Genomic DNA, 27,654 nt, shown 5'->3' on the forward strand with positions numbered 1-27,654 from the left:
TCCCCTAATGGTAATTTTTCTTTCCATAAACACAACCAACAAAATTTCAATTTTAAAAACTTATGCTATGGTAAGAAAGACATAGTTCTATGTTTCATGTTCTAACATGAAAATGTTACAGAAGATGCTGCTTTTTAAATGTGAAAAATCGAGTTATATTGATTTTTATTTATTTTATTTATTTACAAGATTGGGAAACAGATAAAAGGAACGTAAGTAATGTCTTAGTCTGTTTGGGCTGCTATAATAAAATGCCATAGGCTGGATGGCTTGTAAAGAACAGAAACGGCTGGGCTTGGTGGCTCACGCCTGTAATTCCAGCACTTTGGGAGGCCGAGGCGGGTGGATCACGAGGTCAGGAGTCCAAGACCAGCCTGGCCAACATAGTGAAACCCCATCTCTACTAAAAATATCAAAATTAGCCAGGCACGGTGGCGGGCGCCTATAGTCCCAGCTGCTCGGGAGGCTGAGGCAGGAGAATGGCATGAACCTGGGAGGCGGAGCTTGCAGTGAGCCGAGACGGCGCCACTGCACTCCAGCCTGGGCGACAGAGCGAGACTCTGTGTCAAAAAAAAAAAAAAAAAAAAAAGGAAAAACAAAACAAAAAAAGAGAAATTTAGTTCTCACAGTTCTGGAGAAGTGAAGTCTATTTTCAAGGTGCTGGCTGATTTGGTGTCTGGTGAGGACCCACTTCCATAGATGATGCCTTCTGGCTGTGTCCTCACTTGGCAAAAGGGGTGAGGGGTCTCTCTGGGGCAAACAATTCTATTTAAATACAATGTATTTCACACATATACATGAGCCAGAAGGAAACTCAAAGTATAATGTGTTTGAGTTTTTCTTGTTTTTTTTTTTTTTTTTTTTTTTTACAGAGTCTCACTCTGTCGCCCAGGCTGGAGTGCAGTGGGTCAATATCCGCTCACTGCAACCTCCACCTTCCAGGTTCAAGTGATTCTCCTGCCTCAGTCTGCTGAGTAGCTGGGATTACAGGCATGTGCCACCACACCAAGCTAATGTTTGTATTTTTAGTAGAGATGGGGTTTCACCATGTTGGTCAGGATGGTCTTGAACTCCTGACCTCGTGATCCGCCCGTCTCAGCCTCCCAAAGGGCTGGGATTACAGGAGTGAGCGCCACCGCACCTGGCCATCTGTGTTTTTATTTATTCATGTATCTGAGACAGAGTCTCATTCTGTCTCCCAGGCTGGAGTGCAGTGGTGTGATCACGGCTCCCTGCAGCCTCTACTTCCTGGGCTCACGTGATCCTCCCTCTTCAGCCTCCCGAGTAGCTGGGACCACAGACGCGCACCACCACGCCTGGCTAATTTTTAAAAACTTTTTCGTAAGGAAGGAATCTCATTATGTTGCCCAGGCTGGTCTCAAACTCCCGGGCTCAAATGATTCTCCTGCCTCGGCCTCTCAAAGTGCTAAGATTACAGGGGTGACCCACTGTGCCTGGCCTCATTTTATATTTATATTTACTCAAAATGACAACCTCGACAGGTTTCCTTGCACAGGTGTGCTGAGCACAGCAAGAATTTCAACGGGTAGAGTGGGCGGACTCGGGTGGGGCGCGGCACCCCCTCCCCCATCCCCTGCAGAGCTTTTCTCAGCCTGCGCCTTCCCGCGCAGGAAGAGGACCATGTGCGGTCCTGACGCTCTTCCCTGAAGAAACCCTCATGTCGATTTTCATATTATAGTGTTTCTTGCTCACCACACAGGAATTATGGCGGGCAGGAGTGAAAGAGACAGACTTTCCACACGATAACGGCATTTCCTATTCTTGGCAACATTGTTTAAAGCAAAATATTAGACTCCAAATGGTGAAACTTGGAGGATGATTCCCCCAGCTCTGCCCAATGGCTCCTTTTTCCTGAGGTTCTCAGCAGCACTTGGCGGATGTGGCTACACCGAGGTCTGACTGCAGAAGGCAGGAACCCTGTCCTGCCTTCCAGCTATTGAGATCCTGGGAGGGCTGACTGAGGCCGCCTGTAATACCAATGGGAATGAGGGAGGGGCTGGAGTGATGCTGCAGTGGGGAAAGTTTCTTTTATTAAAAAAAATATATTATTTAATTTTAATTTAAAAATTTTTGAGACAGGGTCTTGCTCTGTAGCTTAGGCTGGAGTGCAGCGGTGGCATCATATTATATAGTTCACTGCAGCCTCTACCTCCAGGGCTCAGTGATCCTCCTGCCTCAGCCTCCCAAAGTGTGGTGATTACAGAGGTGAGCCACTGTGTACCTGGCTGGAAGTTTTCATTTGATGCCAAAAGTGTCTGAGGGAGCAAAGACTCTGGGATGACTGAAGTCTCAGGCCTGGCAAGCACCCCACACAGGGAGGCTCAGGAACAAGGGTTAAAATGATAATTGACGTCAAACTTGTAGTGGAGGTTTACAGTCTCTCCTAGACTGCAGAGAACGTGCCTGGGGGTTGGAATCAAGGGGCCAAACTGCAGCCCCCTGATTTCCTGTTCGCTGGCTTCCGGACCTGCTGAATTCTCCCACCTCCTCAAGCCTGGGTTTTCTACATAAGTCAAAGACCGTAAAGGTGGCTTTTCTTTCATCATGATCTATCACATGCCATGAGGGAAAAATACAAAGGTCTGCTTGGAGGTGAGATTTTTTATTAATATTATTATTATTATTTGAGAGGGAGTCTGGCTGTGTCGCCCAGGCTGGATGGAGTGCAGTGGCCGAGCTTGGCTCACTGCAAGCTCTGCTTCCTGGGTTCACGCCATTCTCCCACCTCAGCCTCCCGAGTAGCTAGGACTACAGGCGCCTGCCACCATGCCCGGCTAATTTTGTGTATTTTTAGTAGAGACGGGGTTTAACCATGTTAGCCAGGATGGTCTCGATCTCCTGACCTCGTGATCCGCCCACCTCGGCCTCCCAAAGTGCTGGGATTACAGGCGTGAGCCACAGCGCCTGGCCTATTATTTTTTTTATTTTTATTTTTTTTTTTGAGACAGAGTCTAGCTTTGTCGTCCAGGCTGGAGTGCAGTGGCGCAATCTCTGCTCACTGCAACCTCCACCTCCCCAGTTCAAGCAATTCTCCTGCCTCAGCCTCTGGAGTAGCTGACATTACAGGCATTTGCCACCAAACCCGGCTGATTTTTTTTTTTTTTTTGTATTTTTAGTAGAGTCGGGGTTTCACCATGTTGGCCAGGCTGGTCTCGAACTCCTGACCTTGTGATCCACCCGCCTCGGCCTCCCAAAGTGCAGGGATTACAGGCGTGAGCCACTGCGCCCCGCCTGAGATTTATTATTAAATGAAGTCATTGATTCCGTGACAGATTCTGAAGCAGGGTGTGTCCGTTTAGAACCCAGTGAGCATGTTCTGGGTGGTGATGAGACTTCCCCCTAGGTTTACTTAGGTGTCCTTGCCAGAGAGTAAACCTCAGAGGCAGCAGCAGGCTGCTGAGCACAATGCTGGGTCCGAGCAGATGCTTGTTACTCATCATCCTCGTCTCGGCTCTGGGGTGTGCCCCGCCAACGAGACAGAAAGTCACCCCACCAGCATCAGGGGAGCTTTAGCAAGGACAGCCCAGTAGCAAGGCCTCAGTGGCTCCTTAGTCCATGGAGGTTCTAATGGTGTGAACAGCTCTTGCCTATTTGTTTTTAAATGTGGGTTTTATTGTTATTTAGGTAGGACAAGAATGCAGACATGGAAATGATGAAAAGATAGTTTATTATATTCATAGGGCAGGAGGACAGGCCACCCCACCCCACACAGGGCCACATGGAGAGGCACCAGGGTTGGTCAGGAAGCAAAGGGAGCAAGGGGAAAATGTACCAGGCAACTAGGGACAGCCCCTGTGCCCTGAAGCCTGCAGAAATGACTCACTAGCCAACCCTACACCATCTGCCCCTGCCTCACCTACTCCTTCCCACAGAAGCCACAGTACAGGCTCCTGCCCACAGTGCCCACTCCCTCTGCCTCCCGGCCCACCCTGGGGCTGCCCCATGTGGCCCTGCATGACACGCCTCCTGTTTCTAAGTGAGTATACACACTTTTTCCTCCTTGACATCATTTCCAGGTCTGCATTCTTACCATATCTGGTTAAAACGAATCTCATTTGAAAACGAACTGATTCGGCAAATAAATCACTCGCGAACAAACTAGTAATGTTCTCACATATGTAGTGCTAGAGTTTAGCTGTTTCAGGTAATTAACATAATTTGTATAAGGATTAGAAATAGTTCTACAGTAGATCACATTTCAGATTTAATGACAATAAATTTGTTGGAGAGTCAGTGAGTTGGGATGCAACTCCACTTGTCAAATCATGGTTGCATCACAACCATAGGTTTGAGTACAGGTAGAAGATCTGATAAAAATCAACAAAAGCATATAGGCTATATGGAATAAAGAGTACTGTATATTTTGTTGTTACTTGAAATTCTGTGCTATAATGTACTTTATATCAGTAAAACTTATAATAAAGTGATATCGGCTGGGTGCAGAGGCTCAGGCCTGTAATCTCAGCACTTTGGGAGGCCGAGGTGGGCGGATCACGAGGTCAGGAGATCGAGACCATCCTGGCTAACACAGTGAAACCCCGTCTCTACTAAAAATACACAAAGTTAGCCAGGCATGGTGGCGGGTGCCTGTAGTCCCAGCTACTTGGGAGGCTGAGGCAGGAGAATGGTGTGAACCCGGGAGGTGGAGTTTGCAATGAGCCGAGATCGCACCGCTGCACTTCCAGCTTGGGCAACAAAGCGTGATTCCATCTCAAAAAATAAAAAATAAAAAAACAAAAACAAAAAACAAGTCATATCAGCATACTGATGCACCTGTTTTGTTTCTGGAGCGCCAGTTCTTACACATCGAGCAGCACATCCTTCCCCTGGGAGTACTGCAGACATTTCCCAGCCTAGGGCCCCACTCACTTGGCAGCACTCAGCTCCTGGGGATCCAGCTAGCTCTGTGGCCACAAACTTCCTTAGTACTGTGCTGGGGTTCTGAAGGGGTCCAGGTGCTGGCCAGATCAATGTGAGTCGAGCAGCTGTAACCATGGGAGACACAGCCCCTTGTTTTCCTTTCCCTATAACAGACAGTCCAAGTGAGATAAGTGCCTGTGCATAGAAAGCTTATCAAACTTAATTTTAAATACTCAAAACTGAATTCCGTGGAAAAGTCACTCCCAGAAACTTTTGTGGTGTGATGTATGGCTGTATGTGCCAGAGTGGCTTTGCAGACAACGGAAACTGGGAAAATATCCAGAGACTGCTTTTGAACGCTCACAGCCAGAAGAGTCGATTTGGTTCTAGGCTAGAGTGGGGAAATTGTGGTGTGGCTGAAAGGAACAAGAGTGCCCCTCAGCCGGCAGGCATTTGCTGGGGCTCTGAAGTTAAACCCCAACATAGGAATGGGCTGAACATACCAGCCCTGTGCTGGTACAAGTCCTTATGCATCCCCTGCGTCTCCTCCCAGTGTCGCTGGTGAGTGGCTCCCTCGGAGAGGGGATGTGAGGACAGATTTTGCTCTTCTAGGATGTGTGGGGGATGACTGAGCCAGGGCTAAGCTGGCAAGGAAAGGGCAGCTTCTATAAACACTGCAGAATGGACACAGCTGGGGACTGCTCTGGGAAGGGAGATGCCCTCCCTCCATCCGGGTGAGCAAACCCAGAGGTGTGAACAGGCTCTTCCCAGCAAGGGGTGCTGGCAGATAGTGGCCTAGGGGGATTTCTCTATCTTTCCTCCTCAACTGCGGGGGACAGATAAGATCTGGGACACATTTATGTGAAGCTAACAGCCATGAGCCCAGCATTGCTCTTTTCTCTCCTGAGAAGTTTCTCCTTTTTAACTGTCTCCCTGGACGCCTGGGCTGCCAAAAGAAAATGCCTTTTATCTTCAAATTCTCCTCGTCTTTTCAGAGCTAGGTACTTAAGGGCTTCTCAGTTAGTTAGTAGACAGATAAATGGTAACTTTGGCTTTCTTGCTTATAATCAAGAATCATTCCACTAGAAAGATCCATTCTAGTATTCTAGTAGAGAAATCCATAGAGCCTGATTTCTAATTTTCTAATTAAAACGTATTTATACCCTATTCATACTAATATTGAACAGTTCTCAGTTTTCCTTTTAACCACAACTGTGACCTCTCAAGTTCCATTTCCTAAGTGCACCTACTGAAAATAAGGCAGTGTCTTTTTTGCCTGCCAGTGTTGTAAAAAATAGGCATTTTGTAAACACAAATTTTATGAATAGCATATACATATTCATCAAGCTCTTAGGCTAATTTGCAAAGTTCATCACTTGTTGATTCCTACAATAAACTGAAATAAAAGGTACTGCTCAGAACACACTTGAAACTACCTTGAGACAACTTTGGTATAAATATATATACATTTTTGAGACGGAGTCTCGCTCTGTCGCCCAGGCTGGAGTGCAGTGGCGCAATCTCGGCTCACTGCGAGCTGCGCTTCCCGGGTTCACTCACACCATTCTCCTGCCTCAGCCTCCCAAGTAGCCAGGACTACAGGCGCCCGCCACCACGCCCAGCTAATTTTTTTTTTTTTTGGTATTTTTAGTAGAGACGGGATTTCACCGTGTTAGCCAGGATGGTCTCGATCTCCTGACCTCGTGATCCGCCCACCTCGGCCTCCCAAAGTGCTGAGATTACAGGCGTGAGCCCCCGCGCCGGGTCTCAAAAAATATTAATGCCTAGAAATATTTATGTCTCAATACTTGAATAATTATTTTTCTCATGAACCAATGAACTCCAAGCCAGCCCTCTAATGAAGTTCTACTTTATTTTTCTTTAATACTCATTTGAATGTTACGTTAAATTCATATTTTCATAGCCAATAGCTGAAAAGATTGAAAATGCCAATAAACTAATTGACAATATAAAATGTAAAAGTAATTGTGTCACACAGGCTCATGAACTACAGTGGATTTAAAAAGCTGAAGAGCTCAACGCAAGTGCCCTCTACCCGAAGTGTGTGCTCTTGAGGGCACATTCCGCATGGCCAAGCCTGTGTGGTGTCGCCGGGCCTGGCGTCCTCAGCTAGTGGCGCGCATCCCTCTGGACTGGTTGTGGACACGACAGCCTCCTCAGATTGGGAAGCGACCTGAGAAGCGGTGCTCGGGAGACGGAGGAGGCTGGCCTGGGGCTCTTCAGGCTGAACTCTGCCTGCGTTGCCTTGCGGTGGGTTCCACAGCAGACGCTTCCCCCTTAAGGGAGATGTTGTGAAAGGAAGGTGCTACCTGTCAGGGGAAGGTGGCGGTGCCAGGCTTTCTGGCTCCAGCTTTGGCTCCTTCTCGCTGTTGTTCTGCTGTCTCTACCTACCGGTCACAGTGCTGCTGGGGACACACGTGTCCCTCTCCCAAGGATCTGGAGCCAAAGGCGCTTTCATGAAAATATTTATTACCCAATAAAAATATTCACCCAGTGCTTCAGCTTACAGTAAACTAAACACATCTATTATTTACAACATAGAAAATTAAAGGCGATGCCCAAGTCCCGGCCTTCCGCAGGGGCGCCGCTCCCGCTGGAGGACGGAAGGGACGAGGGACCGAGGGTGCGCTGGCGCATCCGGGCGCAGGAGGCGGTGCAGGAGTGCGCAGGGCAGCAAGAGTAGCAGGCTGGGCGCGCCCCCGGCGCTCGGCCCGTGAGCGTGGGAGGCCAGGAAGTCTTTCGGGTCTGGAAAAACAGATAAACCGGTGACGTATGAAATAAAGTGTTCCGGCTCGGTTTGAGAGAGTGCAATAGAAACGCCTGCTCCCTGCCTTCTGCAGGCCCTTTTCTCCTGCCCCCTCACTAGGCTCTGTCCCTGGGACGCGCTGCAGGGTGAGGTGTGCGGAGGCCAGTCCCGGCCGGCTGCACAGAGGGAAGCCTCTAAATGTTTGTAGAACTCGGAGAGCTGAAGGAGAATTACAGTACTGTGTTTAAAGGGGAACGAAGAACAGCCCTTCCGTCTTTTTCATTTGGCCCGTGACCTTTCAGGGAGTCCCGCCCCAGGTCATTGAGCGATGGGGCACATAGACCCGATTTAAAACAGTGCTATAGTATAAATCAGCTCGCTTCCATCTGCTGCAACAAAGGTTCCACTTTTCCCCAAATGAGTGCTCGAAATATTTCTTTGACGAGGGACAGCTGATAGAGCAGGAGGGTGCAGCCATCCAAAGTCTGGCGCTGTTCTGAGGAGGCCTAGCCCTGTGAGTGGCGCCGCGCCCCATGGGACTCACCTGCCGGCCCCCTCGCCCACACCGCTGGTCATAGGAGGCCATGCCTGAACGCCTAGTCCCTGTGTCCCCTCCCCACCCTTCACAGCAGGCTTCATTCATGCTGAACCCTGAGGGTCCCTGAGCCTTGGTCTTTGTGTAGCTGGGACCCCAGCCCAGAACAGCGGAATGGGAATCTCTGGAGTGGTGGGGCTGGGCAGGGTCTTGGCTAATGCCCTGGGTGGTGATTGCCATGTGAAGCGGACAACCTTGCAGGCATGGCAACCGCACCACTAGAACATTCTCACAAGCGAGTCCAGGCCTGGCTTGGAGTGTGGTCAGGCTGGTAGAAGAGCATGCCCAACTACAGGGATCCTCTCTCCGGGGCCACTGAGCAAAGGCCAGCCACCTCCCTGCCCCCTGACCAGGCCTGCCCTGCCCTCTACTATACCTCCAGGAGATGTCCTCTGGACTTGGGAACCTGGCATGAGCATGAAACTGGAAATTAACAAGGAATGATGCAGATGAACACCTGCAGCAAGAACCACTCTACACCTGTCCACAGGTAGGCTGTGGTAGCATTGGCCAGGTCAGGCTCACTCCAGGCTTGGGTGCCACCTCCCCATAGCACCCCACCTTGGGAGAGAGGATTGTTCCAGGGGTGCCAGAATCTCCAAACAGGAATGCTAACATCTAGGCTCAGACGAGGCTCCAGAGAAGCTGATGCTAAGACAGGCGCTCACAGCATGTGAAGCTATTCAGGTGAGAAAGGGGTCAGCAGTACTGGGTCCGTGCTGGCCTTCCCCTGAGGGAAGGAAACAGGAGGGCTGGACACAGGGTGTATGCTTACAGGCTCAGAGTCAGCTGGTGCCAGGACCTGTGAGAGCCATTCCAATGGCATCCCAGAGGTCTGTAGACTGGGTCTGGCCCACGGATGTTTGTTTGCTTGTTGGTTGGTTGATGGGTTTTTGCCAGAATGGCATTTTTAAAAATGAGTTTGCAGCAGTGAGGTGAGTCTTCACCTGGCCCCATCTCACTTCCGTGTTGCCTGCCCATCTCTGAAGACACCTGAGTTGGCTACATCACTATGTCATTCCACAGACAATGAATTTTAGAGTAGTAAATTGTCTCTTGATGCTTGTGAAAACTGATACTTGATGCTTTAGGGCCACAGTAGAAAGAACCACCCCCTTAGACTAACAAGGAGATCCTGGCTAACTCAGGACTGCGCAAAAGTCCCTGCTACATGGAAGCTTTTCATTCTTGGACCCGCAGAGCATCAGTCAGAGCAAGGAGGGCTCTTGGAGATCCCCAGACAGAGAGTCCCTGCAGCAGCCATGCTTTTGTAGCAACATATTCTATCTTCCACATACTCTTCAAAACCATCATAATCTCCCATTAAAGGATTTAAAACATTTACTTATCTATTACTGTGCTGTTGGCTTTGGAACATGACCAAATTTTCTATGTTCTATACAACACTATAAAAAAATCTTCATTTGTTTCATATTTATTCTTTCTTTTCTTTTTAAGAGACAGGGTCTCGCTCTGTCACCCAGGTTGGAGTGCAGTGGTGCAATCATAGCTCACTGGAACCTCACACTCCTAGGCTCAAGTGACCCTTTTGCCTCTCAGCCTCCCAAGTAGTTGGGACCAGAGGTGCTCGTCACCACACCTGGCTAATTTTTTGTAGAGACAGGTCTTGCTATATTGCCCAGGCTGTTCTCGAACTCCTGGCCTCAAGCAATCTTCCCACCTAAGCCTCCTAGAGTGCTGGGATTATAGGCATGAGCCACTGTACCCAGTCATATTGATAATTACTCTTATAGAAAGAGTACAAGAATGGGCCGGGCACGGTGGCTCACGCCTGTAATCCCAGCACTTTGGGAGGCCGAGGTGGGCGGATCACAAGGTCAGGAGATCGAGACCATCCTGGCTAACATGGTTAAACCCCGTCTCTACTAAAAATAAAAAATAAAAAAATTAGCTGGGCGTGGTGGCAGGCGCCTGTAGTCCCAGCTACTCAGGAAGCTGAGGCAGGAGAATGGCATGAACCCTGGAGGTGGAGCTTGCAGTGAGCCGAGACTGCGCCACTGCACTCCACCCGGGCGACAGAGTGAGACTCCATCTCAAAAAAAAAAAAAAAAAAAAAAGACTACAAGAATGGCACAAGGTAAAGAATCAGACCCTGTTTACTATCTGTAGGAGTTGATCTCTCTGTGTCTCAGCTTCCCCAAATGTAAAAGGTGTACCTACTTCACTGGCTTTCATAAGAGTTAAATGGGATAATGGGTATATAAAGTGCCTGAAATACACTGAGGGCTCCTCTCATGCTGTAACACCCAGAAGAGTTTGCCCTATTGCAATGGCACCTGCCACGGAGGATGTTCCATCTATCATCACTGTTGTCAAACTTCAAGTCATCATAACCACCATCAGCACAGCCATCACCAGCATCACTGTAACTTGCCTTGAAGCAGGATGAATGGGTAAAAGAACACAAAGGTGTTACTGCTCTCTCTGCACCTGACAGATGACTCTGAAGGATGACTGCACTATTTTGTCTAGCTTTGATGAACAGAGGCCACATTTTCAGAACCATTATCATTGTCCTTGGCAAATAGCAGTCCCAGCAGTGGATGTTTCCAAGAATGTAAAATCATGACCAGATATCCTGGAAGTCATCACAGCTAGTCCCTTCCCCACATTCCTGCTAGGGCGGCCTAATGGCAGGTGGGAACTGACTTCATCTGTGAGGACCACACAAGCACCCCCTGTGATTCTGATGCCTGTCCATGAAATCTGTGTCCTCTTGTCTCTAGGGCATAGAGGAGCAGCTGGTGACTTCAGAGGCAGAGGCCCAGCAAAAGGAGCACACATAGAAGAGGGGGTGCTTTGGGAAAATGTAGTCTGCACGGCAGAGGGGGAGTGCTCTTCCCTGCTGGCACCATGCAGAGCTAGCTGAGGAGAAGGGAGCAGGGTGGGAAGTGGGGTTGGGGGCTGTGCCTCTATTAAGAGTGTCCCTTGACTGCTGGTCCTACCAGGGAGAGAAGAGAGGACAGGAAGGTGAAGGAGAGCTAAGCATGCATTGTGTACTCCTCCATTGTGGGCCTCCAAGAGCAAGAGGGAGGCTGGGGGAGCCGGGTTGAAGATCTTTGGGCCACTGGTGCTGCCCTCCATGCAGCCCTAGCAGTACGGCCTGAGAGCGACAGGTGGGAAGTGGGGTTGCGGGGCTGTGCCCTTTGACAGATGGAGGTGCCCAGGGCTGACTGAAGTGGAGGGAGGGGGCAGGAGAGTGGGTCAGGGGCCTTGACTTCATCAGGTGTGCCTCTGGACACTGCACCACCAGACCACCCAGGCCTGGGAGAGGGCAGAGCTCGGGCTGGGGCCGAGAGGCTGGGCCTTCACTAGCTGTGCCCTCCATTGCTAGCCCCAGCCAGTGCTCACCAAAGAGGAGAGGAGAGAAGGCACAGGATTCCAGAGGGAAATGCGGCTCCTGCCTGTGTCCCTGCTGGTCCCACAGCTGAGCAGATGGTGCTGGCCTAGTGCAGGGAAACCACCTGAGATTTACGCAGCTAACTTGTCTCCCAGCTTCCTCTCCGATTACCAGCTGGTCATCTCCTGAAATTCTGCTCACTGAAACGGACATGTGAGGACATTGTTTGGAAATCATTTTTAAACGCAGCAATCTGGATATGAGAACTTCAAAACAAAATTTAATTCACTATATTATCCGAATGCGACTTTCTTCAATGATGAATAGATCTACTTTGCTAAATGCTATGTGGCCTAGCACTGGAAGATGCACTGTGGATCGGTATGGAGGGTGAGCCGCAATGAAGGCGCAACCGCGTGCGGGGGTGAGCTGGGGACCGAATCACAGGGCCTCTTACCACAGCGGTCAGGCGTCTGGAGGGGGAGGCAGTGCAGGGCCCCGAAGATGCACCTGCAGAGGTGGCAGGCGCGGAGGGTCCAGGCTCCGTGCTCCAGGGCGCCGCATTCACTGAGAAGACGGGGACCTGCATCAATGCGGTGGCCCGCGCGCCCCTCGCCCGAAGGCCACTCCTGCGCCGCTCCCCCACCCGCGCATCCCTCCCCCGGCGCCAACTCCCGCGCTCCCCAAGACCCGTGCGTCCCTCGCCTGGCGCCCACTCCCGCGCCCCCCAACCCGCGCGCCCATCGCCCGGCGCCCACTCCGGCGCCCCCGCACCCGCGCGCCCCTCTCCTGACGCCTACTCCCGCGCCCCCAGACCCGCAGGTCCCTCGCCCGGCGCCCACCCCCGTCCCCACCCCGCGCACCCCTGTGCCCACCTGCGCCTCTGGTCATGCTCGCAGTAGCGGCCGGTGAAGTGGGCCGGGCACACGCAGAAGCTGCCCAGCACGCAGGTACCGCCGTTCCTGCAGCAGCGCGGCCTCGCGGACGCACCTGCGGGGTCACCCGGGCGTCAGCCCCGCGCCCCCCGGCCCTCCCCGCAGGGACGGGGCCGAACGTGGCCGCCCAGGGGATGCAGTAAAATCAGCCTCCAGCCAAGTGTGTTTGCTCAGGTAAACCCTGCTTGTTAGGGATGTGAAACAAACTATCAGGGGTGCGGCCTGCAAGCCGGGCTTGCTCTCTCCCTTCCTTTCACATGTTAACCTCTGGCTGTGGCTTCACCTGACAGTGATTAAGCACAGGCCTCCTGGGCGGGACCACCCACGGGTGTGATGACGCCAAACCCACCGGCGAGGGGCCTCCTGGGGACGCGGTGTCTGGGAGAAGCCAAGCAAGAGTCCGCTGTTATCTTGGCTTGGGATATTTATTTTCAACACATTTAAATCACAGTTCTCTAGATCTGCAGCAAAATAACCATTGAAGAGCAAATACAACGTTTTACCAATGAAAGAGTAAAACTTTTTAACACCTCACTAGGAACTGTCTCTAGCTTTATAGCTTTCTAAGTGCATCATCATTTGAAGATAACAAAATGCTCTCCTTGGATTTTATCCTGAATTTATCCTACATATTCTCAGGTCCTAAACTCTGAGTCCGCAGACTGAGATGACGCCCCGGATTTTGTGGGCAGCGCCGCAACTTACCCTCTCCGAAAGCCCAGGAGTAGGTGAGCGGCTCCTCCGGCCCCCAGCCCTCGGCGCTCCCAGTCACCTCTCCGAAATGACTGGAGGTCCAGTTGAGCGGTGACTGTTGGTGCTTCTGAGTGGCAACCTTGATGACTTCCTCTCTACCGCCGTTATGTTTCTCTCTTTGATAGCCTTTAAAAAATATTGAAAATGTGAGACTGATAATGATTGAGAAACAAATATTTTATGCAATTAAAACTGAAATTATGAATAAAATGTTTCTTACTGTTTCCCAAATTGATGATCTGTAATGCCAAACTGACCGTAAACAGAAGCCTAGAATATTTAAAGAAAATCATTGAAGTTGAAAGTATCTTTAGAAGTATAAGCAGAAATTCACATACACATAAAAATACAATGCCATCATTATATATAAATATAAAATTATGTAAAATAATTATAATGAATAAGGCAATCATTTTGTAACTTGTAGGTTTTTGTTAATTTTGCTATGGCTTAGAAAGATTTTGAGACGGAAAGTGTACACCTCCTTTAATGAACAGTGGCTCATGCACTACGATTTATTCTGAGGCTCTTAAGACCCCTTCTTGGCTCTAAGATCTCATGACCTCTGTCCTTACCTGACATGGTGCCTCCAGGTCATTTTTGGTTTGAGAGTCTCCTTCTCTTAGTGCATTGAAGATCAGTTTCCAGGAAAGCTGAATCTGAAGAGTCTCTGCATTTGAAGGTGTCTTTACTCCAGTCCCTGGGGACACAGAATGGACGAGTATAGAAGATGTGGATGTTCCCTTCCCTTCCTCAGCCAGGAGAAACGGGATGGTATCTTGAGTTCTGCAGTCCCTGAGCTAGGGTCGGGGGCGCAGTGACAGGCAGGCCCCTCCGAGCCTGAAGAACAATTCCCTCTATGAGACCTGGCTGGGGGGTGGGGACTTGGGCTGACTCCCCCCAGCAGTGTTTACAGTGCTGACAGCAGCAGGAGTGACCAATCCCTGATGTAAAACATTGGTATCCAAGGTGACGAGCCATTTTCTCACTGGAAAAAAAAAAAAAAAAATCCCAACATGAACAAAAAGCTTTCACAGGAAGGTGGAGATTTTCTACTGCATACTACTTGTACTGGGAGATGGTGAGGGGCCCTGTGGGAGAGGGAGCTCCTGTGTGGGGCACAGGCAACAGCCTGGGGTCCCAGCCTCCCTGAGTGGGGAACACGAGGATAAGGGAAAGCACGTCACCCCTGCTTTAAGAGAGGCCCCCTTACTCTGCAGATGGAGCCTCTTCTCTGTGCCCAGCAAGTGGGGGAGGGGCACTGCCCCCATTTACTATAGGACCCTCTAGGGTAGGCACTATTATTATCCCCCACGTGAAAAGAGAGAAAGGGAGGCTTAGAGAGTTTAAGTCCTTTGGCAGTTAGATCTCTGAGAAACATGAATGGCACCGATATGATGAGGAGATACCCACAGGTATTTAAGGCGAGCCCTTGGGAGCACAGGCGCAACTGCGGCGCCCACCCATCGCCAGAGGAGCCTGCTGAATCCAAACGGAACCCAAGGAGGGAGTGATTTGGGGTATTTTCTAGCACCTTCTAAATCTGCTTTTCTAACTACCAGAATAGGGACTGAGCCCCTTTTATCAGCACTAAAGAAGACACTTTGCAACCCAGTGTTGCAAATTGTTCTGTGATTTTAATATAAAAACTCATTTCTAAAAATAGTATTCTTCCTCCAAGGCTGAAATAGTCTTTAATGGTGATTTAATTTCTTACATCTTTACGTGTGAGGTTTATTAAAGAGGCTGTTAAATAAAGCAATAGGAAATTGGAGGACCGGGCTACCCTGGGGGGCCTCCCAGCAATGGGTCCTGTGGGCTGCAAGGACCAGGTCAAGGCCAGCAGACCGGAGTGGGCAGAGCACATGGAGGAAGGTGCCCCAGGACTTCATCAAGCATCTGTAAGTGCAGTCATGAGACAAACACCTTGTTAATTTTGTTTTTTAGAGGCAAAGTGTCACTCTGTCAGCCAGGCTGGAGTGCAGTGGGCGATCATAGCTCACCACATCCTCGAACTTCTGGGCTCAAGTGATCCTCCTACCCCAGCCTCTGAGTGGCTAGGACTACAGGCTCGCGCCCCTATGCCCAGCTAATTTTTTTTTTATTTTGTAGAGATAGGGATCTTGCTATGTTTCCCAGGCTGTCCTCTAACTTCTGGCCTTAAGCGATCCTCCTGCCTCTGCCTCCCAAACTGCTGGGATTACAGGCACAAACCCACCGTGTCCAGTGAAAAACACACTTTATTTTTTTGAGACAGAGTCTAGCTCTGTGGCCCAGGCTGGAGTGCAGTGATGCAATCTCGGCTCACTGCAACCTCCGCCTCCCGGGTTCACACCATTCTCCTGCCTGAGCCTCTCGAGTAGCTGGGACTACAGGCGCCCACCACCATGCCTGGCTAATTTTTTTGTATTTTTAGTGGAGACGGGGTTTCACCGTGTTAGCCAGGATGGTCTTGATCTCCTGACCTCGTGATCCACCTGCCTCGGCCTCCCAAAGTGCTGGGATTACAGGCATGAGCCACTGCGCCCGGCCGAAAAATACACTTTTAAACTCAGTGGTTACTACTGGTTAATTGCATCATTTAATTATATGTAAAAGTAAGTACATTTTATGACTTTAAGTTAATAGAATCTTTTGCATGAGCTAAATTGTTTGTATACTAAAATGAAGATATATATAAGCTAGATGATTGTATTTTTTGTATAAATAAGTTTTAAAGCTGTTCATTTTACAGAGTGATGTTGAAACCAAACCTCTCTGATAATAGTAAAGCTTTAAAAGCAGCCTCTAAAATCTAACTTTCCCCCACAGTTTATTTATTAAATTTTACCTTAGTGGACATTTCCAAACATACACAAAGGCTGGTAGAATGAGCCAATAAACCCAGGTTCAACAATTAAGTATCAGCCTTTGCCAATTTTATCTCATTTGTTTCCTCCCTAACTTTTTTCTTGAAGTTTTAAAAACTCCAATACATCATGACATTTCATATGTAGAGTAAGATTTTGAAAATCTGCACTTTATAAGTGGAAACTAGGAAAAAAAAAATGTCTTGCCAGCAAGACAGAACTGAGAAGCAAGAAATAGCAGTGCGATGTGCTTAAGCTGTTTGCTTAAGCTCTGCAGTCGGCTCTGAGGAGAAGGGCTGATGGCCAGGCAATAAAGCTTCTGATGACCTATTTTTGCCAAACTGTCACTTGCTCTCCACACAAAGCGGTCCCAGGTTGCCGCATTGACTCAAAGGTCTTATAAAAGGGTTTTGCATTTTACTGCAGAGGCGCTGCCCTGTTTGCCATCAAGAGGCCCAGCTGGAAGGGTTGCCTGCGAGCACTGGAAGGGAGGAGGTGGGTCCCTGCCAGGAAAGGGCCTCTTTTCTCCTTATCAGCTGTAAACAGATAAGGCTGGAGCCGACCCACCCGTCAAAACTCCAGAGGAATGTTCTGGCTCATAGTGTGGGACCGGAACCCGTGCCAGGACTGGAGGCCCCGTCAATGTTCTCAGCACATCCATCATGAAGGAAAATGCTCTGCAACAAATTAGGTGTGAAGGGATTCTCTGAGGAGGACTTTAAAGCGATGGCTGTCCAAGTGGGCTGCCCCCGGCACCTGTGGGGAGTGAGAAACACCTTTCTCCACCCTCCTGGCTTCTTGGGTGGGGCTGCTTTCTGTCTCCACACATTTTCCTCATCTAGAGATTGCATGTGAGGGGAATCATGCAGTATTTTCCTTTTGCGTCCGGCCTATGCCATGTAGCATAATGTCTTAGGTCCATCTGTGCTGTAGCGCACATCAGAGCTTCACTCCTTTTGTGACTGAATAATATTTCACGAACACCCATCCACCGCATTTTGTCTGTTTGTCATCTGTTGATGCATATTTGGTTTTTCTACCTTTTGGAAGAGCACAGTGAGATGGTAGCTATCCACATACCGATAAAGGAGGACTCCGGGGAACCCAAATCTGGTGCCGCCTTGATTTCAGACTTCCAGCCTCCAGAACTGTGAGAGGAAATGTCTCTGTGGGTTAGGCCTCCCAGCCTGCGGCATTTGGTTAGGGCAGCCCGAGCTGACAGATACACCAGGTTTTTGTTTTTCCATGATTGTTATGTGTTATGTAATTTAGTAATTTTTGCTGCATTTAGAGTGCATTTGTACTGGTGGCTTTCTAGAATTACAGAGAGCATCTTTTACGCAGGGTCCTTACACAGACATTTTCATTCACGGGGGGACCCTGTAGACAGTCCTCAAAGGCAATGGCGTGAGTCCGGCTGATGTTCCTTTAAATCAAATGGTGAATCTGAACTGTTGTGTGGCCCTTCAGAAAGCCCAGCACAGTCTGAGATGCTCATTTTGGCCTCCAGGCAGTGACCATGCTGGACAGAACATCACCTCCGCAAGCAGTCGGGCTCCAGGACCAAACTTCATTTTCCAGATGATGCTATGCTCAGATAAGGACCTTTATTAATTATACCAATTTTTATTTAGCATAATTAGCAATGCTTTTAGTCTCTAAATCATACAAAATACCTGCCAGAAAAGATGTACTTGAACAAAACATGGTGCAGAAAGCAAAAGTTCCCTGAAGTAAAAATGGAAGCTGAAAATAATGCACTTTAAGAGAGAGATGGGGGCCGGGCACGGTGGCTCACACCAGTAATCCCAACACTTTGGGAGGCCGAGGCGGGTGGATCACGAAGTCAGGAGATGGAGACCATTTTGGCTAACATGGTGAAACCCTGTCTCTACTAAAAAAAAAGTACAAAAATTAGCCAGGCATGGTGGTGGGCGCCTGTAGTCCCAGCTACTTGGGAGGCTGAGGCAGGAGAATTACTTGAACCCGGGAGGCGGGGTTGCAGTGAGCTGAGATTGCGCCACTGCACTCCAGCCTGGGTAACAGAGTGAGACTCTGTCTCAAGAAACAAACAAACAAAAGCAATGAATCACATGAATCTGGGAGGCGGAGGTTGCAGTGAGCTGAGATTGTGCCACTGCACTCCAGCCTGGGTGACAGAGTGAGACTCTGTCTCAAAAAAAAAAAAAAAAAAAAAAGAGAGAGATTGGATCTTTCAGGGAGGCAGGCAGTCACGTGCTGAAGGACAGGCCTGGCGTGCAGGGGCCCTCCTGGGAGCGCAGGCTCAAGGAGGGGAATCAGCCTGTCCTCACCTCTGGGCTCAGAGCTGGGTCAGGCATCAAGACCATTTTATCTTCCCATGGCAGTGCCAGTGCTGCTGCAGAGCCCTGAGGACTGGGACACAGAGAAGCACCCTCCCTCAGGAGCTTCCCTTTCAACTGGGTGGCATTCAGCAAACAGCCAGGACCCTGCAGTGCCTGAGTGCTTTGACCAGAAACATTTGGGCTTGGAAGGGTCTTTCCTGCCCTTTCCTCCACCCAGCCCCTACACCCCCTACTTCCAGCCTGGTGGCCTCTCCCCTGCACCAGCACATATGGCCTCCCCTAGGGTAGGAGGGAGAGGGTGAGAGAGTGGGAGTCCCCGCCTTTTGTGACCTGCTGTCTGTTAGAGGTGAGTCCAGGGCCACTCTAAGGGTGGAGGTTGCACATTGGCATGAAGACCAGGAAGGACTCTTTGGGGCCCTGTCAGAGACTTAGCCACACCCATAGATTAAACTCATTTTGCCATATGTGCTATTTTGTTTTTAGTGAAGAATTTTAAAGTAAATTACATACATCATGACATCTTCCTGAATATTTTAATATTTAGGATGTCTGAAAAATGAGGCTGTGTTCCCACAAATCTGTATTAGATGGAACTGAATTAACAACAGTGCTCCAGAACCCTGGACCATCCAGCCTAAATTCCATTTGGGGATGAGATGCGTTTTTGTCTCAGAATCCCAAGCGGTAAGCACCATGAACCCCTCAGTTCGTATCTCAATCTTCCTTTTTATTGGATTTTGTTCTCAATTTCTAACTTCTTACTAGATTATATCTCATTTAATTCTACTTGTTAAAGCTGATTTATTCTAAAATTTGATGAAGCAAAAGTCTGGATTTTGCCTCAATATAATAAGAACCACTTAATTATAAACATTGATGCAGGGCTTTGCTAACCTGCATTTTGTTCTTGGTATAGCCACATGTCTTTTGGGCCCCTTAAAAGGTAATTTTCCATATGAAGCACTTCTATATGGATCTACAATAAGAATTAACTTTAAAGTTAGTATTTTATTGGGGGATGATGCCCTGCTGATGAAACTCTGTGAATCAACCTCATTTGTTCATAGATAGCACTTGATATATAAAGAGCTTAACACTAGTCCCTCCAGACTGCACACCAATGTTCTGGATTTCACAGTGAGACTCAGAGGGTGCATGGGGATTATCACCTGCAGCTCTGGGATCCAGCCAGTTGGGCTGGGGCTTCCTCCCTGTTTAAATTTGAAAAGGAAACCAGTTTGGAGTAAGAAGTAGATTTTGCCTTGAAACAGCCAACCTACCAGTTTTAATGATTGACAACTGAGTTCACATAGAGAACTGAGCTCAATTTAAGAGTTAATAAAATGGGCCAGGCGTGGTGGCTCACGCCTGTAATCCCAGCACTTTGGGAGCCCGAGGCAGGCGGATCATGAGGTCAGGAGATCGAGACCATCTTGGCTAACATGGTGAAACCCCGTCTCTACTAACAATACAAAAAATTAGCTGGGCATGGTGGCAGGGGCTTGTAGTCCCAGCTACTTGGGAGGCTGAGGTGGGAGAATGGCGTGAACCCAGGAGGCAGAGCTTGCAGTGAGCCGAGATCGCGCCACTGCACTCCAGCCTGGGCAACAGAGAGAGACTCTGTCTCAAAAAAAAAAAAAAAAAAAAAAAACCAAAAAACTTAATAAAATGAACAGCCTTTTTTGAGGGATAATTTCAAGGTTTTAAGATAAAAAGTAATAATCGGGCCAAGTGCAGTGGCTCACACCTGTAATCCCAGCACTATGGGAGGCCAAGGCAGGCAGATCACTTGAGGTCAGGAGTTGGAGACCAGCCTGGCCAACATGATGAAACCCTGTTTCTACTAAAAATACAAAATTAGCCGGGCGTGGTGGCACATGCCTGTAATCCCTCCTACTCAGGAGGCTGAGGCAGGAGAATCGCTGGAACCCGGGAGACAGAGGTTGCAGTGAGCCGAGATCATGCCATTGCACTCCAGCCTGGGCGACAAGAGCAAAACTCTGTCAAAACAAACAAACAAACAAAAAACAAACAACAACAACAAAATAAACCAGTAATAACTGTACTTTTACATAAAATGCAGAGACAGATTTTCTTTTCTTCAGGCCCAGGTCCAATAAGGGACCCAGAGGGGCTGTATGGAGTAGAGCTCTGCAGTTCTGAATGCCCACCCTGCTGGGAATAAGGTCAAGCTTGTTCCAAATGACTGCAGACCCAGCAAAGGACTCAGTTCTGATAAGACCTCAGCAATTTCCTGGGTGAATTTCAAGCCACTTCATTAATAAGTCAAAGCTTCACAATCGCAAAGATAAGGAATCGACCAAGGTGTCCATCATTGGATAAACGGATAAAGATAATGTGCCATATATACACAATGGTAAACTATTCAGCCATAAAAAGAATGAAATCATGTCTTTTGCAGCAACCTGGATGGAAATGGAAGCCATTATCTTAAGTTTTTAAGTGAAATAAGCCAGGCATAGAAAGACAAACATTGCATGTGCTCACTCATAATTGGGAGCTAAAAAATATGTATGCTGAAAGTAAGATGAGAGACAATGGAGACAAAGGGTGAAGGGGTGGCAGGGAGGAGGAGGAGGAGAAATTGGTTAATGGGTGCAACATACATTATTCTGGTGACGGATATCCTAAAAGCCCCAACTTGGCCACTATGCAATCCATGCATGTAACAAAATTGCACGTGTACCCCATGAATGTGTACAAATGAAAAAATAAGCTTCCTATTTTCACAAAGACAACAATCCCTTCATGCCACATAGTTTATTAATTGTTGACTTTGTGTTTGAGCTGCAAATAACTATTGTCACACAACTGTTTATGAACAATAGCTGCTTAGGGATTTCCTGAAATCTCTCCAGCAGGTGCACCTCTGTTGACATTGTTGCACGCTCCCACCCTCCTAATTCAGTCACCAGCACTCCTGAGAGCCTGCTCAGGCCCTGGCTCACTAAGTTAAGAAGAAAGCACCTTCCCTCTGCCAGCTCCAGTGTGAGGTGTGATAGAGGTCATGTGCTGGGAGATGGAAGGAGGGGTACCTGATTTGAACAGGAAGGAGGGGTGTGTGATTTACGGCCATTCTGGCTGGAAAGAAGAAGGAAGAGTGGGAGCCTTTCAGGAAGACTGGGTGGGACTCCTGAATGTGGCAGGGGGTAGGAGGCCTTGGGGCTTGTGCCCTGTGGCTAAGTTGCAGGGTAGGCTGGGGTCCCAGCCTGGGTGGCATGAGAAGAGGCGTGGCTATGATAGCAGTGTTTGTTCTGTCTGAAACTCCTGCTGAAACTGAATCCCCAGTGTGGCAGTGTGAGAAGTTGGGTTCTTTAAGTGGTGATTGGGTCCTGAGGGCTTCATTCTCACGAATGGACTCATCCACCATGAGTTAATGGATTAGTGCATTATGATATCAATGGGACTGAAGGCTTTAAAGGAAGAAGAAGCAGAGGTAGCATCAGCATGCTCCACCTCCTTGCCATGGACTGTCCTACACTGCCTTGGGACTCTGCAGAGTACTCACCAGCAAGAAGTTCCTCACCAGATGTGCTCCCTCGACCTTGGGAGAGAAATGAAAATTTCTTTTCTTTATCAATTACCCAGTTTCACGTTTTCTGCTATAAACAGCATATAACAGACTAAGACAGGTGCTGCTTGGGTTCAATGCTAAACACGTGATTTCTCTAACTTAGCAAATCGCCAAAGGCTAGGGTTCAGTCCAGTGTCTCTGATGCAGATTCACTGTTGGTGGCATTGGGCAAGGGCTCAGGGTAGCTGGGCAGCCTCAGCAGGGTGCAGTGCCAGGTCTCTTTCCAGAGGTGGCAGGTGTGAATGCACAGAGGTAGGGACCTCACTGGTTTTGGCAGACCGTTTAACCTCTCAGAGCTGGTTTCTTCAAGCACTACTTCAGCTAGTCTTAGACAAGAGGCTGTGGGGCTAAGCTTAGTGTGGAAGGGAGGGGAGATGAACACATCAATCATTAGCGTCCAAGAAGAGATGTGGAGGAAAGACTCTGGAAACAGAAAGCAGGGAGGACATTGTCTGCTTGGAAGAGCCAGCAAAACTGGGTGGAGGACACAGAGTGGTGGAGAGAGGGGCTGAGGTCAGCAGGTATAAGGTCAGCATGAGCAGTGTTAAAGAAAAATTACTCAGCGTTACTAGCATGGCAGGTGGACTTTATTCCAGACCATTGAGGTAGGTATAGGTGGATCGAGATAGATCAGGTTCAACTCAAATACAGCATGGGCAAGGGGGAGCTGATAACCAAGGAGCAGGGTTGGGGGCAGTGGGTGGAAAATGACTAAAAGGTGATTCAGAGTTAAAGGACTCTGGCTAATCTGGCCCAATAGGATTCTTGCTGACGACAGGCCATGGTGGTCAGACTTCACCTTGGGGACGATGGAGGATGAGGAGCCTCATCAGATATGGAGGGCGATGAGGTATTGAGGGTAGGGGCTTCTTGCTAAACTGACTTACCAAGGTTCTTGGTGAAACTGGATTTTACCAGGACGTGCACAGATGGACGTAGGAGGAGGTTCAGGAGCTGGACTACCCTTTGGCCAAGCAGAGAATCTTTGTTAGCAGGAAGCTGAGGGCCCGTTGCAGGGCAGCAGAGTGATAGGTAAATAGGGGGAGCATATTCATTCATTCTCTCAACAATTAAATATTAAATGCGTCTGTGCTACCAGGGATACAAAGGTAAACAAAGCAGGAAAAAAAGTTCTGCCTTTATGGCCAGTACATTCTGGTAGGAGAAGAAAGAAAATAAACAATATAAGTAAATAGTATATTAGAGGAAGAAAAATGCTATGGAGAGTAAAAAAATGAGGGCATAAAGGGACATTTGGAGTGTTTCACAGAGAAAGTGACACTCTGGCAAGACCTCCTCTGCTGAGGGAGCCAGGATGCCTGCAAAGAGTGCGCTGGGCCCAGGAAGGAGCTGGGAGAGCTGGCCCCTGCTGTAGGCCTCGCAGGCCTGCTCTCTGGTGGAGCCAGGGAGGCGCGATCTGACTTTTGAGCCTGTGTGGAGCATGAACCGCAGGGCGCAGGGTGGAGGCGGCTGCGAGGACCCGGAGCCTAGGTCAGGGCGGTGGAGGCTGGAAGCGTGCAAGAGTCGCAGGGATTAATGCTGGGTTGGATCTGGGTGTGAGAGAAAGAGCACACGGGGAGGACTCGGGGTTTTCCGTCGTGAGGAGCCATGAACTGAAACGGAGATAGTTTTGTTTGGAGCTGACTGTGAAGGAAGGGCGAGAGGTGGTGTCTATGAGCATCAAGTGGAAAAACGGAGGAGACGCTCCTAGCGAGGGAGAGGCCTGGGCGGGGCGCGACGAGCAGGCAGGTGGCATTTGGAGCTGCGGGAATAAATGCAACCCCAGGGAGCAGGTGTGGACAGAAAACAGAAGAGCGGCCTTGGGCAGCCAGGAGTCCCGAAATTTGCGCGGAGGAGGGGCCTTGGAGCGGGAGAAGAGTGGTCCAGGAAGCCACGTGCAGGGGGTGCTGAGGAGCAGCAGGGAGGGAGGCCCCCTGTCTTACAGCTGGGGGCTGCACTTCTCCATAGGCCATTGCTGCCGGCAGGAGCAGGTTCAGGGTAGTGCAGAGGTGGAGAGCTGAACTGGAGTAGCTCAGATAGCGAGAGGGAGGAGGGGTGTTCAAGGTAAGACGAGACCACGCTTTGGAGCCATTTTGCTCTACAGGGGAACAGAGAAATGGGATGCAGCTGGAGAATGAAGCATGAAGAGGATGTTTTAAAGATGGGCCAGGAAAAAGCACGTTTGTACAACTGACTAGAGAGGAAGATGTGGGTGATTCAGGAGTGAGGTGGAAGGCAGAGGTGTCCTTAAGAGGTCTAGTCCACCAGGGCAGGGGTGTGGCCATCCTTCTGCAGTAATGCAGGGAAGACACGTTGCCTTGAGGGGGCAGCCTGCAGATTTATTTTATTTATTTATTTATTTATTTATGAGATGGACTTTTGCTCTTGTTGCCCAGGCTGGAGTGCAATGGCAGTATCTTGGCTCACCGCAACCTCCGCCTCTCGGGATCAAGCGATTCTCCTGCCTCAGCCTCCCGAGTAGCTGGGATTACAGGCGTGCACCACCACGCCTGGCTAATTTTGTATTTTTAGTAGAGACAAGGTTTCTCCATGTTGGTCAGGCTGGTCTCAAACTCCCGACCTCAGGTGATCCACCTGCCTCGGCCTCCCAAAGTGCTGGGATTACAGGCATGAGCCACTGCACCCAGCCAGCCTGCAGATTTATTTTAATGAGAAAATCAAAGCAAAAGCAGGGGCATAAGTGGAGCATACGGATGGGACAGAGAACGTTGGAGGCTTTAGCAGAGAGAGGAAAGGGCAGGAAGGAGTCATCCACAAGAGGGGAGAGTACTGTCCTGTGACTGCTCCTCCAAGCCCCCTCTTGCCGGCGTGGACACAGTGGTCTGCACCTTGACCCTATTGCATGCCAGTGGAGCAGAGCCCCCCAGGCCAGAAGCCCTATAGCTGTTGGCCCTGGCTTGGACACCGGGCAGGGGGCACCGGGGCAGGAGCTGGCCGCGATCCTGTGGCCCCAAATGCCCCCTCGCTGATGGCCTCGTGTTCTGGGTGCAGAGCAAAGAGGACCAGGTGTCAAAGGCACCTCAGGCAGGCGCTGGGCTCAGTGGGCATCTTGTGCTCCGGGATTTTGAGGCCATTTGCAGCCAGCTCCTCCAGCCCCAGCTCCGAGCTGCAGACGCTGCCACGCACAACAGCACCGCCAGGAGTGTCCTGGGGGCTTTCTTCAGAGGAGGCTGTCAGCATCCTCAAGTTCCAGCCGCTTAGCCCCAGTCCTGCTTCAAGAGGCTTTTTTTCCACCAGAGGCTTCTCAATGGCCTGAAAGCTCAGCTGACTCCCATGAAGTTTGCCAGGAACATAAGGCTGTCGGTGACATTCGTGGCGCCAAGACTTAAACACGCAGTTGCACGCATTGGCCACTGTCTGTGCCACATGCACTGACACCACCTGAGATGCACACGCCGCACGCCGCACACGCACGCCGCACGCGCACGCCGCCCGCGGCAGCGGCTTGGCTGGCTTGTAATGGCTTGCACGCGCACGCCACACGCGCATAGCGGTTTGGCTGGCCTGTAACGGCTTGCACGCGCACGCCGCACGCGCGTAACGGCTTGGCTGGCCTGTAACGGCTTGCACGCGCATGCTGCACGCGCGTAACTGCTTGCTGGCCTGTAGCGGCTTGGCTTGGCTTTGCGTTCTTTGCTTGGCTTGGTGTTGGTCGCTTGGCCTGGTGTTCCTCCTTGGATTGACGTTTCCTCCTTGGATTGGCGTTTCCTCTCTCGCGTTCCCTTGCTAGGCTCGACCTTTTCTCTGCTGGGTTTGGCATTCCCTTGGGTGGGCTGGGTGTTTTCTTAGGGGGGGGGTTGGCCCTTCCTCGGGTGGGCGTGGGCTTTCCCCGGGTGGGTGTGGGTTTTCCCTGGGTGGGGTGGGTTGGGCTTACCTGCTGGGGTTGGCAGGTTTTGGCTGGGATTGACTTTTCTCTTCAAACAGATTGGAAATCCGGAGTTACCTGCTAGTTGGTGAAACTGGTTGGTAGACGTGATCTGCTCGCTACTACCAGCCTCCCCAGGCTGTTAAAAGCAGATGGTAGCTGAGGTTGATTCAATGCCGGCTGCCTCTTCTGTGAAGAAGCCATTTGGTCTCAGGAGCAAGATGGGCAAGTGGTGCTGCCACTGCTTCCCCTGCTGCAGGGGGAGCGGCAAGAGCAACGTGGGCACTTCTGGAGACCAGGACGACTCCACTATGAAGACACTCAGGAGCAAGATGGGCAAGTGGTGCCGCCACTGCTTCCCCTGCTGCAGGGGGAGTGGCAAGAGCAACGTGGGCACTTCTGGAGACCACGACGACTCCGCTATGAAGACACTCAGGAGCAAGATGGGCAAGTGGTGCTGCCACTGCTTCCCCTGCTGCAGGGGGAGCGGCAAGAGCAACGTGGGTGCTTGGGGAGACTACGACGACAGCGCCTTCGTGGAGCCGAGATACCACGTCCGTCGAGAAGATCTGGACAAGCTCCATAGAGCTGCCTGGTGGGGTAAAGTCCCCAGAAAGGATCTGATCGTCATGCTCAGGGACACTGACGTGAACAAGAAGGACAAGCAAAAGAGGTAACCAGGCCTGGGCTGGGAGGCGGTGGGACGTTGGGGGATGATGGGGACATACCCTCCTGGCGGGGGAGGAGGGGGACCTGGCTTTCTCGCCTCCGCAGGCCTCACACCACCCTGGTTGTGGAAACCTCAGAGAGGTCAGGGCACAGGCCCCTTTATGAACAGCAACACACACAAAAAAAACTTTAGCTGATTTCCAATCAAATTATAATTTCCCTCGTAGAACACTAATAGACTGTTTTAAAGTGATTTAACTTGCAAAATTAATTAAGTCAATGCAGCAGATTATTTTTCATCTACAGATTTTAAAACAATGTTCTATACATTATAGAAAAGTGTATATTGAGAACTAAGAATGAAGCCCCATAACACATCAACTTCAGGGCTAAATATTCTTCAAATAAAATCCAGTATGGATTTTATATCAATGTACACTATGTAAATACGTTCTTTACTGAGGAACCTTAGAAGGAAACTGAAATGGGAAGATGGTTCCTGTGCTTGAATAGGAAGATTGAATTTTCTTAAGATGTGAGCTTTTTGGCCGGGCGCGGTGGCTCATGCCTGTAATGCCAGCACTTTGGGAGGCGGGCGGATCACGAGGTCAGGAGATCGAGACCATCCTGGCTAACACGGTGAAACCCTGTCTCTACTAAAAATTATAAAAAAAATTAGCCGGGCGTGGTGGCAGACGCCTGTAGTCCCAGCTACTCAGGAGGCTGAGGCAGGAGAATGGCGTGAACCCGGGAGGCGGAGCTTGCAGTGAGCCAAGATAGCGCCACCGCACTCCAGCCTGGGAGACAGAGCGAGGTTCCGTTTCAGAAAAAAAAAAAAAAAAAAAAGATGTGAGCTTTTTCTATTTATCACTTTTACATAAGCCAAATAAAAATAGCAAAGTTTTAGCGTTTTTAAATTACACATGCTGTCTTTTATTATTGTGATAAATTAATTTTTTGTAACAGAATGGAAAAAGGCTTGCTTTTCCAGATATCAAAATGTCCATGTGTTATTTATTTCCACAAATTGTTTACTAAC

At 49.6% G+C, this 27,654-nt stretch overlaps 2 protein-coding genes across 6 annotated transcripts in view; one reads left to right on the top strand and one right to left on the bottom strand.

The window, feature by feature from the left end:
• Positions 1-7,350: 7,350 nt before the first annotated feature.
• Positions 7,351-14,218, bottom strand: CFC1B (cryptic, EGF-CFC family member 1B). Of its 2 annotated transcripts, XM_001144170.5 has the most exons (6): positions 13,868-14,213; positions 13,513-13,562; positions 13,245-13,418; positions 12,480-12,594; positions 12,062-12,171; positions 7,351-7,647 (listed from the first exon to the last, which is right to left on the bottom strand). In XM_001144170.5, the coding sequence occupies exons 1-6, from the start codon at positions 13,888-13,890 to the stop codon at positions 7,448-7,450; spliced, it is 672 nt and encodes a 223-aa protein (XP_001144170.1). In that variant the 5' UTR covers positions 13,891-14,213; the 3' UTR covers positions 7,351-7,447. The 2 variants fall into 2 exon arrangements, with proteins under 2 accessions (XP_001144170.1, XP_054535719.1); XM_054679744.2 differs by lacking the exon at positions 12,062-12,171 and having other exon boundaries at positions 13,868-14,218.
• An 11,350-nt stretch (positions 14,219-25,568) lies between these two features.
• LOC107971418 (POTE ankyrin domain family member I) overlaps positions 25,569-27,654 on the top strand; it is a 47,019-nt gene continuing 44,933 nt past the window's right edge. For 2 of the 4 annotated variants that reach the window (XM_054679745.2, XM_054679746.2), the window contains exon 1: positions 25,569-26,619. In XM_054679745.2, coding sequence (XP_054535720.1) covers positions 26,099-26,619 — 521 coding nt within the window. In that variant the 5' untranslated portion in view covers positions 25,569-26,098. The remainder of the gene's footprint in view (positions 26,620-27,654) is intronic. The other 2 variants (XM_063791072.1, XM_063791071.1) reach the window with 2 other exon arrangements.

This window comes from Pan troglodytes, chromosome 13 (genome assembly GCF_028858775.2).
Source record: "Pan troglodytes isolate AG18354 chromosome 13, NHGRI_mPanTro3-v2.0_pri, whole genome shotgun sequence".
In the NCBI taxonomy this organism is placed as follows: Eukaryota; Metazoa; Chordata; class Mammalia; order Primates; family Hominidae; genus Pan; species Pan troglodytes.

What these genes read in the sequence shown, in the direction of transcription:
- CFC1B (XM_001144170.5), bottom strand. Translation starts at nt 13,890, where the DNA reads ATGACCTGGAGGCACCATGTCAG. An exon ending in GATCATCAATTTGGGAAACA is followed by an intron (nt 13,419 to 13,512) that starts GTAAGAAACATT and finishes TATTTTTTAAAG; the next exon opens with GCTATCAAAGAGAGAAACAT. An exon ending in CTCCTGGGCTTTCGGAGAGG is followed by an intron (nt 12,595 to 13,244) that starts GTAAGTTGCGGC and finishes GTGACCCCGCAG; the next exon opens with GTGCGTCCGCGAGGCCGCGC.